This window comes from Petromyzon marinus, chromosome 44, assembly GCF_048934315.1.
Source record: "Petromyzon marinus isolate PM22_M1 ecotype Great Lakes invasive population chromosome 44, UKy_Petmar_22M1.pri1.0, whole genome shotgun sequence".
In the NCBI taxonomy this organism is placed as follows: Eukaryota; Metazoa; Chordata; class Hyperoartia; order Petromyzontiformes; family Petromyzontidae; genus Petromyzon; species Petromyzon marinus.
In genome coordinates, this window is record NC_133710.1 from 10,168,042 (window position 1) to 10,184,279 (window position 16,238).

Genomic DNA, 16,238 nt, shown 5'->3' on the forward strand with positions numbered 1-16,238 from the left:
AAGATCAAGAGACGGGAACATATTGGAGAAAGTGAGCATCAGGGATGGGTGAGTACACTCCATCCTCACAGAGGCCTTGGCTATGAAAAAGGTGCCAGCAATATGGGTGGCCCAAAATATCCAGCGTTGATCACGAGAGCACGAACATTTCGAGGAGACCCAGACAATTGCACAAGCATGATCGTGACTCGGGATGAGACATGGATTCCCCCACTTTGATCCTGAAACCAAACAGCAGAGCGTGCCGAGGAAGCACGCACAATCTCTGCCTCCCAATAGATCCAAGAAGAACCAGTGAAAAAGTTCACAGACAGGTTTCTGAAACAGTGAAGGGGATATTAATACTGACTACCTCCAAAAGGTGAGACAGACAATAGGAAGTGCTATAAAGATTAACTGGCGGTTGAGAGACGCCATAAAGAACAGGGTGGCGGGCAAAGTTGAGTGGAGGATTAAAGCTTCTGTAGACCAATGCACCACCTCAGATCACCCAGGTTGCAGTGACCGCAGTGACCCAAGGGCTTTCTCATCTGCATCCCCATTAAGCCTATTCACCAAATTTGGCAACCCTCAGACTTCTACCTGTTCCCTAAGTTATACGTATGTATGTTGAACTTCTTTGCACCATACCTAGCCAACCGTGCTAATTGGAGGTGCCTTCTGCTTCATAAAGAAGTTGATGGAAGAGCTTCAAGGGAAAATGTTTTATGATTAAGTTATTGGAGCAATCTAGGAGTTTCTAGATATGCAGGACAAAGACTTCCACACGATTGGCATAGCCAAGCTGTTGCATGCTGGACCAAGTACAGTAAAAGCTTTTGAAGCCAGCACTGATTAGGCCAGAATTTGGGGGAAACAGGAAAGGCTGGCTGAAAAAAAGAAACAAACTGCCTGAAACACTACGCACGGGGTAGCATGAGGCTAAGCAATACTATGAAATGTAAGAAATTATTTCGTGATGCTGCTGCATTGGTAGTGGTGCACAGTTAAGAAAAAACGTAACACATCCATCAATAACACTTTGGCCTTACAATTAAAAGTTTTGGGAAATAGCCTTACTTTATAGCACACTTAAAGCACATTTTATGTGCTATGAAGAATGACCATTGCCTGAAACGTTTTCCAAACCATTGCTTATTATATATTTAATTTTAAGGAAATGTTAATTCACGAATTTTTTGTGTTTCCTATTAAATGTAAGACACTATCCCCGGAACAATGAAATACATACAATCTATTTGCGTTTGCGAAATTCTAAAGCCACACACATATCTGTTGTATAGAATTTGGCGAACTTGTGTCCTTGGACATCTCGGACTTCCATATCCTCTGTTAAGTGTTCTGGAGTGGTCACAATTTTTTTTATTTTACAATAATTTTACAAACAAAATACATTCTTCAAGGCGTTCAGTAAATCTCTGCTTCACAAAGAAGCCAAGTAATTTGGATTAAACTTTACAGGAGTGAATGTTGAAGTGTTCTTTTATAAATAAAAAACTATTATGTTTTTGTTAAGTTTCCTCATTTTCTGAGTGTTCATTTAAATACGTTAGGTTATTATATGTAAAATGTATTCATTTGAATTATATAATTATTTGCAGTATGTCAGACATCCCCCATAACAATAAAAAGTCCACCCCTCCACCCACTAAAACGTCCAACTTTTATAAGTTTTATACATTACACTGATGTCATGGGGAGCTCGTGAAAAGTAAATGAACTGAACACAAGTGATGTTTTTATTTTTGTCGAAAGTGACGAATGCTCGACACTCGTAGAAACGGACCTACAGGACCTCCCATCAACTAGAGTCAGGTTTGCTATGTCCCACACACACAAAAACAAGATTTTGATGTCTATCTGAATCGGCATACATACTTCGATAGTATGTTGAACATGCATCACTTGGGATGTGTTTACCAATCATCAAGCATGTGCTGCATGTACCAACTTGAAATATATCTGATTTGGAGCAGATTTTTAGTTAAGTCACGTCATGATCCAGCTAAATTTGTAACACAAGTCCCTCCACCACCCAACAGCGAAACAAATAAAAATGTCACATGCGTAAGTGTTTAATGGACAAATCATTATTTCAGCTCATCGGTGACTTCAAGTACAATTCTCACAACCGCCAATGTTAGAAACTAGATGCAATGTTTCACTTGAAACTACATCAAGAATATTGAGGACAATATCCATAATGTGAGAATAAAATCCAGAATGTCAGAATTCTCAAAATTTGGCTGGATAATGATCCATGATTTAAAATTGTTTAATAGAATGGATAATGATCCAGCCAAATATCAATTATGATTCATAATATCAGCTGAAAACCTCTACATTATAAATTTGAATATATTTGCTTCCAGATTATTTATGAATGTGGAAAGACAGAAACCATAGTGGGTCAGGACTACTGGGGTTTGTAAAACCCCGGCCGGACCTAAACTACCATTCTATTAAACAATTTTAAATGTTGCTTTCTTAGCACCACTGCCAAATCTCACCTATACCCCTGCCCCGTGAAGCTGTCCCCTCCCAATTAGACACGAGGCTGTGCGGGTAGAGAGAGTCAAGTGTAGAGAGTGAGGCGTAGAGGAGTGGGATGCAGGGTAATGAGGCCATATTTGAGACAAATACAAAAATCACTTGTATAGCCTTAACAAACTGTTGGAGCAGGTGCTGTTAGCAAGTATATATGAAGGCCAGCATGGTACATGAGGTGGTGGCCATTACCACGCCCGACCGCCTTTGTCTCCCCAGTGGGGTTGTTTAAACACTGCACCAGGTACTAATTTGAGGCCGAGTCAACCTAGGGAAGGCCCCAGGAGCGGTTCAGATAATCATCACTGGTGTTGGCTGCGAGCAGGACTCGAACTCGGGTTGCCAGGTTCATAGCGCAGCATGCTGACCACTACACTTTTGCTCCCCAACACGGTACACTGGGACAAGATTTACCCCCATTGCTTCCATGCAGCACAAACCAAATCATAGGAACCAGCCATGCTAGCTCCGCTGGCCCTAGCTCAGTGACCATGAAAACAAACCTTTAGTAACATTTATGCAGGCACACACTCTAGCTGACACAAATAGGATGGCCTTACACAGCTCCTTTACAAGGCAACATGGTTAACGTTTATTTTTGGCAACCAAATGCAATCAGATAGTGGAGTGTTCAATAAGGTCAGGGTTTTCCAGGAACTGAATTTGATAGGTTCAATTGATGTGCTTTCCATGAAAGTGCTGTATTGCATTTTCATTTAAAGTGTTTGTTTTTATTAAGGGATATGAGAAAACTTTTTAAGCAATGTGCTGGGCTTGGTGCAGCCTCGTGATCAATGAGCGAACAACTTGGGCTTTAACCATTGTGGTGAATGCCGAGGCCTTCAGTGGCTGGGGAGGTCACAAAAATCAAAATTTGAATTTAAAACCAATGCATCTCACACACACGATTGGATGCATGTATGACGTTTATATCATGAACGTTACAATCAATGTAACTCTACGTATCTTCATAACCCTGAACAAAATTGATGATGCGGCAGTCACTGATTCACTCCAGTCACTCGCTCACCAGCGGTCAGTCACCTCCTCACACTCTTCTATCACCACTTCCGTGATTACTGTTCCCGTGAACGTCATTCAATGAGTCCTCCACCCATATTGAGGACTGGATCTACCAGACACAGACTATTGCATCACACCCACCACACTGTTCAACCACCACACTGCAGGTCACAACACTTCGTTCTACCTCTTCCCTCGCATTGCACCACTTTGTAATTCCCTCCCACCGTCTCTTTTCCTGAGCTCTTATAATAATAACCTTACCGATTCAATAAACATATGATTATTAGATATTAGAACTTTAATAGTGCTGTTTCTTTTTGCATGCTTGGTATTTTGGGCCTCTGCTGAGCAACCATGATTGTTTTTGACTGTACTAGTTTGCAAAGATCACCCCACCTGCTACAAAATTTACATTAAAGCCCCTTAAAGTATGTCGACCATCAACTAGACTGACTACATATTCTTGGTTCTTTCGGTAAAGTCACCACGTAGAAGGGAAACAATAAAATAATAAAAATATTAAACAATACAATTCTCACGACGTTTCGACTGCAACACAAGCAATCATCATCAGGTGTGAAACGTCGTGAGATTTTTATTGTTTTATATTTTTATTATTTTATTGTTTCCCTTCTACGTGACTTTACCGAAAGAACCAATAATATGAACCCCTGCAGTCACGAAAGCTTTAAATCAAAATTTAGACTGTGACTAGCAAATCCACGAAGTGAAAACTTACCAATGGCAAAAGAAAATTACAAACCCCAATGGGCTTCAACTCAATCAAGGCCATTAAACAAACGCTTGAATGTTTTTGTAACTTATACCGAGATATTTAGCATTGTGTGTAACAAACTGAATCTCAACACCACCTACGCGCTAAACTGTCTGTTTGGTGAATGCACACCTACTTCTAAAAGGCAGTGGCATGTTTGCAGCTCAAATTAATAAGTCCCCTATTCTGAAAAGTGTCATTAGCTTAAGACTTTTTCAGAATTGTCCTTTTTAGAATGTGAGGCTAATAATGTAATAGGTGATGTATTTTTCATATGGGATGTAATGAAGAATGTCCAGAGAAACCCAAGCATATTAAGAAATTACACTCAAACATCCGGGAGGAGGGGGGGGCAGGATTGCCTAGGTTGTACCAAGGATAAGAAAGCGCCCTGAGAGCAGGCATGACAGAGGTTCCAATTCAGGTAGACACCCATGATTAAATCATGGTCTCTAGTGCAGCGAGTCGATCATCTCAGGCCTGTCAACAATGACTGTACAAAACAAAAACACAATCCATTAAGTGTTTTACTCAATTTGGAGAAAAATATGCAGCTATGAGAATATGCAGGGCAGGTGGGAATGTGCAACACCCCCCTGCTAGTGCGGATAAATGAGATAACTTGAAGAGATGCCAGAGGCACCACATGATATCTCCGTCACACGAGGTTATCACTGCTCTGAGTTCCAAATGTACACTTTTATCGAATTACATTGAGAAAAACAAATATAATCTAGACAGGTAAATATCACATTTGCTAGACTGCCTGCTGCAGTGCCTGAACTTTCTCCTGAAGCACTCTCGTGGCAAGCAGACCTCGACGTTAGCATTTAGTTCAGGAACATATTGGCATTGTTCACAAGAATAAAAACTACCTGACAATTTAGTCGCCCTGCAGGCGAAGAAGACTCTCGTGTGATTCGTGGGATGGCGACTACCATATGGAGGAAATGTATCCAATATCCACAATGCCAAGGTTGGCGATAAGCTACAGGTATTGAGATACCAGTATCATGATCACCAAAGTGTTAATACTCTTTCGGTAAAGTCATGCTAATCACGTTTACACGGTACATTTGCATGCAAATTTCTCCGATCTTACATTTACATGCAGTCCTCGATGTGACAGCACACTGCGAGCTTACATTGACATGCCAATCACATTTACACAGTACATTAACATGCAAATTTCTCCGATCTTACATTTACATGCAGTCCTCGATGTGATGGAGCGCTGCAAGCCGATCTTACGTTTACATGCAGCCCTCGATGTGAAGGTGCGCTGCGAGCTTACATTGACATGCTAATCACATTTACACAGTACGTTTACATGCAAATTTATCACTTTAACATCACTAGCCCCCCCCCCCCAACTTCGTTTATAACTCTGGGGCTATGCCCATCTCTAACCTTTAAAAACAGCCTGCATCAGCAGCTTCCCTCTTGCTTCCGCCTGATGACGATTGCTTACGTTGCGATCGAAACGTCATGCTCTATTATTGTTTCTACCTACGTGACTTTACCGAAAGAACCAAAGAGCATGGATTCCTGCAGTCACGAAATGTTAAAATCAAGATCAAAGTGTTAATATAGCGGTAATGCCAATACAATAGCATTGCCTGGTGACTACTGGTATTGTGATATCTTAGGAATGTATTTACCACCATTGTTCAAAATAAACAAGTGAAACGTTGAGGTCAATGTGACAACAACCCTCCATTCTAATACTGGAACCACTGACAAATAACTATCCACAAGAGCAGTGAATGGAAAAATTATCATAAGATAAACACCAGTATACAAGTTACATATTGTACGTTTAAGAAAATTGTGTGCATGTGTGCAGTCCTTGTATCAACCAGTGGTGAATAGAGGCCTGCCCATACTGTGTCAGCCATGGGCAATGTTTGTCAATACTTCCCCGGTTGCCGAAGGGAGTGGCGCAGGACTGGATTATATGCAACTTGCTATTAGCTATGGCTGAGAATTGAACTCCGGACACTGGGTTCATAAAGCAATGTGCCAATGGCTCCATCCCAATCAAAGAAAATTATACAAATATGACATTACTAACATATCAGCAACGTGCTTCTTATGAACCACATTTCACTGCTAATAATTATTCACTTAACCTTTATGTATTTAGGAAATAAATAAAGACATGGATGGTTTTGACTGTAACTGTGCATTCAATTGGTTATAGGTAAATGATAATGCTGAGTATTATAGAGAACGTAATTTGGGCTCAGTAAGAATGAATTAAGTACAATTTGACGTATCGTAAATTCATCATAAATATATTACGAAGGCATACTATTAACTATGTGCATCACGAATAAGATAAGCAAGGGGCATGACATTGCACTAGGCCTGCAGTGATCGACTCGAGCAGTGGTTGATGACATCTACAAGCAACACCACCACCATCCACACGACCACCCACAGGACCACCTCTATGAATAACAAAGAGAAGTATACCGTTTATAGCCTTCACATACTTTGGGGGCAAGTGCTGTTGGCGAACACCTAAGAAGGCCGGCACGGCACATGTGGAGGTGGTGTCGTCAGTACCATGCCCAACCGCCTTTGTCTCCTGAGTGGTGATGTTCACAAATCACACCAGGTACTCATTTGAGGGTGACTTGACCTAGAGAAGGCCCAGGACCAGTTCAGATATTCGCCACTGATGGTGGCCGTAAGTGGGAATCGAACTCGGGTAGCCAGGTTCGGAGTGCAGTGTGCTAACAAATATACTACCGCTTCCTATCAATAGAACAAAATATAAAAAACGCTGTTTACCACAAAGTGGTGGTCACGTCACCACGGCGCTTGTGCCATGCTGGGTGCACTTTGAGGCCACGTGAAATTTCGAAGGCCCGCTGGCAGGTCACTAACGGACCCAGCAGGTGCCATGGGTTGACCGACTAAGTTGAGTGACAGATGCACCAACCGTGCTCCCCACTGTGCCAACTTTCTACGTTTTAGCCGCATCGTTTTTCTAGAGGGCTACTGCTCCAGCTCCGTAGCAGCGTCCTTCACGAACCTCCTCCACAGAGGCTGATTTTTACACTGGTGGTACTCATCATCGGTAAGTCCAATCAGCTCCATAGCATTGAGTACCACATCAGTAAATCTCTTATCTAGCCAATGCCGTGCCCATTAAACCCCATCTATCCAGCATACCATCACATCCATCGCAAACACCACCACGATCACACAAGATAAACGCCAACGACATCTATTAGCAGCACTACCAACACTGATGGCACCACCGTTTCAACTGTCAACACCACCACTGAAATACACACCACCACCTACAGCACCACCACCAATACCAAACTCAATAGCCACCAATCGCCACAAAGTGACGGTGACAGCGCCACAGTGCCTGTCCCAAGCTCGGTGCACTTTGAGGCAATGTGAAGTGTGGAAGGCTAGCTGGCAGGTCATAGACAAACCCAGGTGTTTTGGATTCACCAACTGAAATGGCAGATGCACCACCTGTGCTTCCCACTGTGTTTTAGCCGCCCGGTGCTCAGATCGTTGTAAGCGTCCCTCCTCCACCGTTCATTGTTGTTGGAGGGCAACTTCCCTCTGCCCACTAACGTCCTTCACAAGCCTCCTCCACAGAGACCGATCTTGACACCGCTGGTACCGAACATGCCGTGCCCATTTAGCCGCTTCTACCCGGCCAAACAGAAGTTATTTGGGCATGTGGCGGTTGGGATTTACGGGCGACATAACTTGGCCAACACAACCTTGCTTACCAGAGGAGCTCACAGATGGAACTGTGTGCAGATAGTTCTAAGGTGTATGAGCTCCTCACACAATCCAGTCTGGTTAAACTCAGGATAGTAGTAGGCCAGGCTGAATGTATGCATCCAGCACAGGTGTTTCTCTACAGGGGGTTGACGTTGCTCAAGCACAGAAAGGGCATCATCACTGTGGCTGACAAGACCCGGAAGTTCATATTGAGCAAAAGTACACGCACCTTAAACACACAGTTACACAGCTGATAAGATAACGCCGATCCATTCGTTCGAAGTGCTGTCAAGCCAGAGCTTATCACGAACACAACTCCCCAGGAATGGAAACTTCTCCACTTTCTACAAAAAAAACACCCCATTACTCATGGGAAGTGTTTGACACCCGGTGAAACGTTCCTAGCCAAGGATTATTCAACACACGCTGAGCCCCAATGTGGGTTTCGGCTGAGGGTGGTAATTTTCTGTCTGCTACGACAGACGTGTTGGACATCTTTGGAGGACATACGTGGTAAAGGCCTACGTTACCAGTAAGACGCCAGGAATATCCTTCAACCATTCAGGGTTCTTAACCGTCTCTGCTCACGATCATTAGGGACGTTTACAGCACAACCACCACAATCATCAACACCACCAATTATAACAAGCAAAACAAACAATACCACTACCACCTCCTCTAATCATCACAACCTCTATCACCAACAACAACAACCGCCATTCGCCACTAAGTGGCGGCGACGTCACCACGACGCTTGTGCCAGGCCATGTGCACCTTGAGGCCACGTGAATTGTCGAACGCCCGCTGGCAGGAGGTCACGGGGCAGACCCAGGTGTCACGGGTCGACTGACTGAGATGACTGGCTGATGCACCACCTGTGCCCCCTACTGTGCCAACCTGCTGTGCTTTAGCCACCCGGCGCTCCCCTCGTTGTTGTGAGCGTCGCTCCTCCGCCCTCCGTTGTTGTTGGAGGGCGACTGCCTCCAACTGCCCAGTAGCGTCTTTCACGAGCCTCCTCCACAGAAGCCGATCTTGACACCGCTGGTACCGGTCATCGGCAAGTCCACTCAGCTCCACGTCCTCCTGTACCACATCACTCCATCTCTTCTCTAGCCCGTGCCGCGCCCGTCTAGTCCCCTCGATCCGGCCGAACAAAAGCTGCTTCGGCATGCGGTGGCAGGGCATGCGGGCTACATGACCCAGCCAACGTAGCCTTGCCTGCCGGAGGAGCTCACCGATGGGACCGTGCCCAGATCTTTCAAAGATTTGTGAGCTCCTCACACAATCCAGCCTGGTTAAACCCATGATGGATCGTAGGCAGGCTAGCCACCACCAAGAGCAACACAGCCACCTAAAGAATTCACACCACCTCAACCACTACCTCCAGCCCGACTACCAGAACCAATTCCACCACCACCTACAATACCAACACCATAATCACCTCCACAACACCACCTCCATCAGAGGGGGACGCACTGATCCAAATCCTACTCGGACCGCCCCACTCTGCACCTCATCACCTCCTAGGACTGTCCCACTCTGCACCTCATCACCACCTCCTCGGACTGTCCCACTCTGCACTTCATCTCCACCTCCTAGGACTGGCCCAATGTCCACCTCATCACCACCTCCTCAGACTGTCCCACTCTGCACCTCATCACCACCTGCTCAGACTGTCCTACTCTGCACTTCATCACCACCTCCTAGGACTGGCCCAATGTCCACCTCATCACCACCTCCTCAGACTGTCCCACTCTGCACCTCATCACCACCTCCTCAGACTGTCCCACTCTGCACCTCATCACCACCTTCTCGGACTGTCCCACTCTTCACTTCATCTCCACCTCCTAGGACTGGCCCAATGTCCACCTCATCACCACCTCCTCAGACTGTCCCACTTTGCACCTCATCACAACCACCTCGGACTTTCCCACTCTGCACCTCATCACTCTCTCCCCCGACTGTCTATGCACCTCATCACCACCTCCTCAGACTGTCCCACTCTGCACCTCATCACCACCTCCTCAGACTGTCCCACTCTGCACCTCATCACCACCTTCTCGGACTGTCCCACTCTTCACTTCATCTCCACCTCCTAGGACTGGCCCAATGTCCACCTCATCACCACCTCCTCAGACTGTCCCACTTTGCACCTCATCACAACCACCTCGGACTTTCCCACTCTGCACCTCATCACTCTCTCCCCCGACTGTCTATGCACCTCATCACCACCTCCTCAGACTGTCCCACTCTACACCTCATCACCACCTCCTCAGACTGTCCCACTGCACCTCATTACCGCCTCCTCGTCCCATCACGCCGCGCCCGCCCGCCCGCGCCACCGCCACCGCTGCTCACTTCTTGACGTTGGCCTCGCCGTTAGGGATCTTGCGCAGCTTCTTCTTCTTGAGGATCTTGACGGCGCGGCGGCACAGCGTGTGCGAGTCGAGCATCTCCTTGACCTTGCCGTAGGAGCCCTCGCCCAGCAGGTCTCCCATCAGGTAGCGCCCCACCATCTTAGCGCGCTTCCTGCGCGGCTCGTACACAATCTCCGCCGAGTCGATGCGGTGGATAAACATGTCGTCCACGTCGTTAATCCACTCCATCTGGGACATCTCCATGGCGCCGTCGCTTGTCGCCGTGGCCGCCGTGGCCGCCGTCTCGGTTGTTGTTGTTGCTGTCTTGTTTGTTTGTTGTTGTTGTTGTGGAGTGGTCTTCCCCCTCAGCCGCAGTCGCCGCCGCTGTTACTGCTGCTGTGAGGAGCGGCCATGACGGGGGAAGAGTGGCGGCTACGCCCCCCACTAGCGACGACGGTGGCCCGAGAGGGGCGATATCCAGAACGCGATTTGATATTCAACGCAACACAAGCGGTCGACATCAGGGAAACGGGGTTAGCGTCTATGTTCTAGATTTGAAGCTTTCGTGACTGCAAGGATCCATACTCTTTGGTTCTATTCGATAAAGTCACGTAGGTAAAAAATAAAACAACAAAAATCACGACGTTTCGGCCACAACACAAGCGGCCTTCATCAGGTGAAGGGACCAGACTGTCTCGAGGACAGCGCTGGAGTGAAACACAGCCACGCTCAGACCACGGCCTTTAAGCTGTGTGAGAGAGATTAAGGTGAAGGAACAAAACTGTCGGGATGACAGAGCTCCAATGAACGCTGGGTGAGAGAAGTGAGGCGCCCGGACAAAGGAGTTTACACATCAAACAGCAGAATTTACCATTGAAACAGCCGAGGGACCAGCTTATGGCTGGTCACAGAAATGTTAAAGTCAAAGCCTACACATCCACAGAGGCACCTAGTACAAATCAAACAGGAGAATTTAGCATTGAAATAGCTGAGTGATTAGCTTGTGACTGGTCACAGAAATGTTAAAGTCAAAGCCTACACATCCACAGAGGCACCTAGTACATGGACGCCAAAGGAGCCGCGCTACCCAACTATCATACAGCTACCCAACTATCATACAGCTACCCAACTATCATACAGCTACCCAACTATCATACAGCTACCTAACTATCATACAGCTACCCAACTATCATACAGCTACCCAACTATCATACAGCTACCCAACTATCATACAGCTACCCAACTATCATACAGCAAACCAATGTGACAAAACTAAGTCTAAATTACATCAATATAATAAATGTACTCAATATATTCTTCAATAAGCTGAGCTATTAACTGCAACTGGGTATACACTTCGAAAGGCAAACTATTTTTCATAAATAGTTTGATAACGACCGCTTGTGTTGCGATCAAAACGTCGTAGTTTTTTGTTATTTTCTCTGAACCTATCTACGTGATTTTACCGAAAGACCCAAATAATACATTTGTTATCAACAGTGGCCTTAACAGAAAAAAAAATACGTGATGTCGGGCAGTGGCCTTTCTTCGTGGCACATAAAGAGAAGGGGAATTGCCCGAAACGTCGCCTATTATATATTAAAAGGGCCTCTTCTATCTCCTGTCAAGAAGGGCCCATGATATATATTGTTATTTAAATGCAGCGTTCTTCACTCATTTTCAGAGGGGGCCACTTTCGCCGACAAGACACCACAGTGCGAGGGGCCGCCACGCGTTTGAAACAATTGTTGGGTTTGACAGCAGCAGCAGCACGATGCTGACGCAGATGGGGAGTCTTCTCACTGTTTGTGTATTGCCACGGGGGGCGCACTAAAGGCCACCAGGGGCTGCCAGTGGTCCGCGGGCCTTGCAACGAAGAACACTGGATGTCTTGAGTTGCTTTGATGATCTGTATTTGAGCTACGGATATCACAATACCTGTCTACCTTGCCCGTGACTGCCTCCCTCCCCCCCTCATGGGTTATGTGGCTACTTATTCCATCGCAATGGCGGAGACATTGCTCACTGATCGCGATTTGCGATCTCTCCTCGCCGCTGCAGTGGAAGCGCCTCACGCGTGCTGAGTAAAACGCCGAGGTGACCCCATCGCTGTCAACCCACACGGTTTATTCTTGTACAGGCAAATTGGGGTTTCAGGTCCATACGGCGTGCAGCCGTTTCAATACGGGCAACAAGATAGTGTTGTTTTGTCTATTTGTTTGTGTTTCTCCCTTGTGCTGGGACTTTGTAGGATGAACGTTGAGATTTATAAGGACACGGCGTGATCAATAAGGTCTGAATTGGTCTGTAATAAGGTAGGGCACTGATAAGGGGTTGACAGGTATGTTACCCCAGGAGGATCCGGCGTTTGTTGTGGTGTATGGCCAATCCCATTATTGAGCGTTTGGCGAGATGTTAACTACCTCGCCTTGTACACAGGAGGTCGTGGGTTCGATCCACGACCCTGACACCGTCTGTATATTTGGAGTTTGCGGTGTCTCTCTCCCTGTGGTCGCGTGGATTTTCCTCCGGGTTTTCCCTCCACATTTGGAAACATGCGTTTAGAGTATTTGGCTGCTATACATTTCCACGGGAATAGCGACTTTATTGAGCTATCATTTGTGGCCAGGTCGCTTCTGAAAAAGAGCTACGTAGCTCAGTAGAGCCAGTAAAATAAACAAATATAGATAAGTTTTAGTTTCGTACTGTAAAAGACAGTATTACACTCTGGCAGAGAGGCTGGTGGTGAGTGGATTGCAGCTGTCCGCGCACTCCGTGTGTCTGTGGGGAGCGGTGGGGCAGCGGTTAGCGCGACGCTGCGCTACAAACCCGGCCAACGGAGTTCCATTCGCGCTCACGGCCACCACCAGTGACGATTACACTATGTAACACAATTTTTGTTCCTGGGTAGTTAGTGTTATTTCGTAATTGCTTATGCCTAAAAAGTATAGAAAATGGCTATTATTCCCCACAAACTTTGCTTTTGTGACCAGGACAGTGATATTTTGAAATTTACCTATTTTCAATGAGAAAATGGGAGAATTTGTATCTTTTCGTTCACATAAAATCAGAAAAAACAACATGAATCAAAATGAACATGTATTTATACTAAAGTAATACAAAATTTACAACAAAAGATTTAGAAGTGAGTAGTTTTTCGAGATTTACAATTATACTGTAAATCACTTTCACGAATCAGCCTCCAAATGTAGTCTCCCATCATGTTCTCGTTTTACTGTCCTTGGTAGCGGCGTTCAAAGTCCAGTATATCCTGGTGGAAGCACTCGCCTTGCTCCTCCGAGTATGTTCCCATGTTCTCCTTGAATTTTTCAAGATAAGCATCAAGGATATGGACTTTGAGGGACAGCCTTCAGCCCATTGTGCCGTAGTTCTTCACCAGAGTCTCAACCAGCTCCACATAGTTTTCGACCTTGTGATTGCCCAGGAAGCCACGAGCCACTGCGACAAAGCTGTTCCAAGCCGCTTTCTCCTTACTAGTGAGCTTCTTGGGGAATTCATTGCACTCCAGGATCTTCTTTATCTGTGGTCCGACGAAGACACTGGCTTTGACCTTTGCCTCAGACAGCTTCGGGAAGAATTCTTGAAGGTACTTGAAGGCGGCCGACTCCTTATCTACAACTCTGACAAATTGTTTCATAAGGCCAAATTTGATGTGCAGCAGTGGCATCAACACCTTCTGGGGGTCAACCAGTGGCTCCCACTTGACGTTGTTCCTCCCCACAGAGAACTCGGTCCGCTGTGGCCAGTCCCGCCTGTGGTAGTGCGCCTTGGTGTCTAAATCTTTTGTAGTAATTTTTATATTACTTCCGTATAAATACATGTTAATTTTGATTCATATGTTGTTTTTTTCTGACTTTATGTGAACGGAAATACACAAATGCACAAGTCTTTTCATTGAAAATAGGTACATTTCTAAATATCAATGTCCCGGTCACAAAAGCAAAGTTTGTTGGGAATAATAGCCATTTTCTGTAATTTTGAGGCATAAGCAATTAGGAAATAACACTTACTATCCAGGAACAAAAAAAAGTTGTTACACAGTGTTATCTGAACCGGTCCTGGGGCCTTTCCCTTGGTCGCCTAGGCTTCAAATAAGTACCTAAGTGCTATGTGTAAACACATCGCCGCTCAGGAGACAAAAGCGGCCGGGCGTGGTGTTTGGCCACCAACCCCCTCGTGCGCAGTGCTGGCCGTCATCGGTACGACAGTGCTCGCTGACAGCACTTGCCCCGAACAGTCTGTTCAGGCTACACGAGGGGTCTTTGTTTTTTGAGGTGACAGCGCTACCCCCACGGTGATTCACGACTCAACGTGACAGCAGTGCAGGTTGAAGCGATTCTTTGAAAACGGAACTTTGTAAGGTCAAGAAGTTACAACTGCGCTGCGAGCACAACGTGTTTGATCAGTGCGTACTTACTCGCTTTGACACGTGGTTCAGAAATGCGGTCATTCATTAAAACAAATTTTAAGTGGATAAAGAAGCACATGGATGAGAGAACGTCCGTTCGTTTCTCAGTCCGCTTGTCCTGGTGAAGATCGCGGCAGCATCATGCTGAGCAGGGAGGTGCAGACCTTCCTTTCCCTGGCAACAGACTCCAGTACTACATTACTATACACCAAGACCGTAGCCATTGGGGGGGACCAAATCTCCCAGGGGGTCTGGGGGTCCCAACCCAGAAAAATATCTAAATTTGAAAACTAATTTCCTGCCTAAAATATTTAAAAATTCACTAACACATGGAATGGACTTTTTTGTTTATTTTTTACAATAATGTATAATAGTGTATTGTATTCCATTGCTCTGTTGTTATTATTATTTTACCATTTCTTGTTTCATTGTATGTAATGTTTGAGATTAGGGATTAATAAAGTACAACCATAACCACAATCATATAAACAGCAACCTATGCATTGATTTATATGAAGACAAGTCCAGATATTGTGGCCAAGGTTTAGCAAATTGTTGTTTTTATTTACATAGCATCGCAATTTTTATTACTTTTTTATAGCAATATATTTTGGGAGGGGGGGACATTTTGAGCATATTTGAATATTTATTATAATTACGGCCTTGTTATACACTACTACACCACTATACACTACACTATACACTACTATACGCTACTATACACTACACTATAAACTACTATACTAAACACTACTATACACAGACTCTACCTAGGGAATTCCCAGGCGTTCCCATGGCAGCTGAGCGACATAGTCCCACCAGCGTGTCCCGGGCCGTCTTCTCCGCAGGGTTGCCGGGCTCACTCTCCGTGGTCGGGTGAAAAGCTCGGTAATCCGGGAGAGCCTCAGAGTCGAGCCGCTGCTCCTCCAGATCGAGAGGAGCCAGTTCAGGTGGTTCGGGCACCTGGGGCAAGGATTGCCCCCCCCCCCCCCCCACCGGTAGACTCCCCCTGGAACTCTACCGGGCAAGTCCCACTGGGAAAATGAAAAGATGCAAGAACGTAATCAGTATTCTTTGGTTCTTTCGGTAAAGTCACATAGATAGAAAAATAATAATAAAGTGAATTAAAAATATATATAAAAGAATAATATATAAATAAAAACCACGACGTTTCGATCGCAACAAAAGCGGTCGTCATCAGGAAAAGGGCGTTAGCCTCTAAAGGCAAACTGTTTATAAAGGTTTAAAATGGGCGTAGCCCATGTGTCAGCAGCATGAGCGGGGCAGCTAATGTTAATGTTAGTGATGGTAGTAGTCGGCAACGACGGCGCTGTTGGTGGGT

At 45.6% G+C, this 16,238-nt stretch overlaps 1 protein-coding gene across 2 annotated transcripts in view; it reads right to left on the minus strand.

Moving 5' to 3' along the window:
• The window catches only part of STK11 (serine/threonine kinase 11), a 117,356-nt gene extending 106,438 nt beyond the window's left edge, over window positions 1–10,918 (minus strand). Inside the window, exon 1 of one of the 2 annotated variants that reach the window (XM_032970689.2) lies at window positions 10,469–10,918. In XM_032970689.2, coding sequence (XP_032826580.2) covers window positions 10,469–10,731 — 263 coding nt within the window. In that variant the 5' untranslated portion in view covers window positions 10,732–10,918. The remainder of the gene's footprint in view (window positions 1–10,468) is intronic. The other variant, XM_032970690.2, reaches the window with a different exon arrangement.
• Between the last annotated feature and the right edge of the window lie 5,320 nt (window positions 10,919–16,238).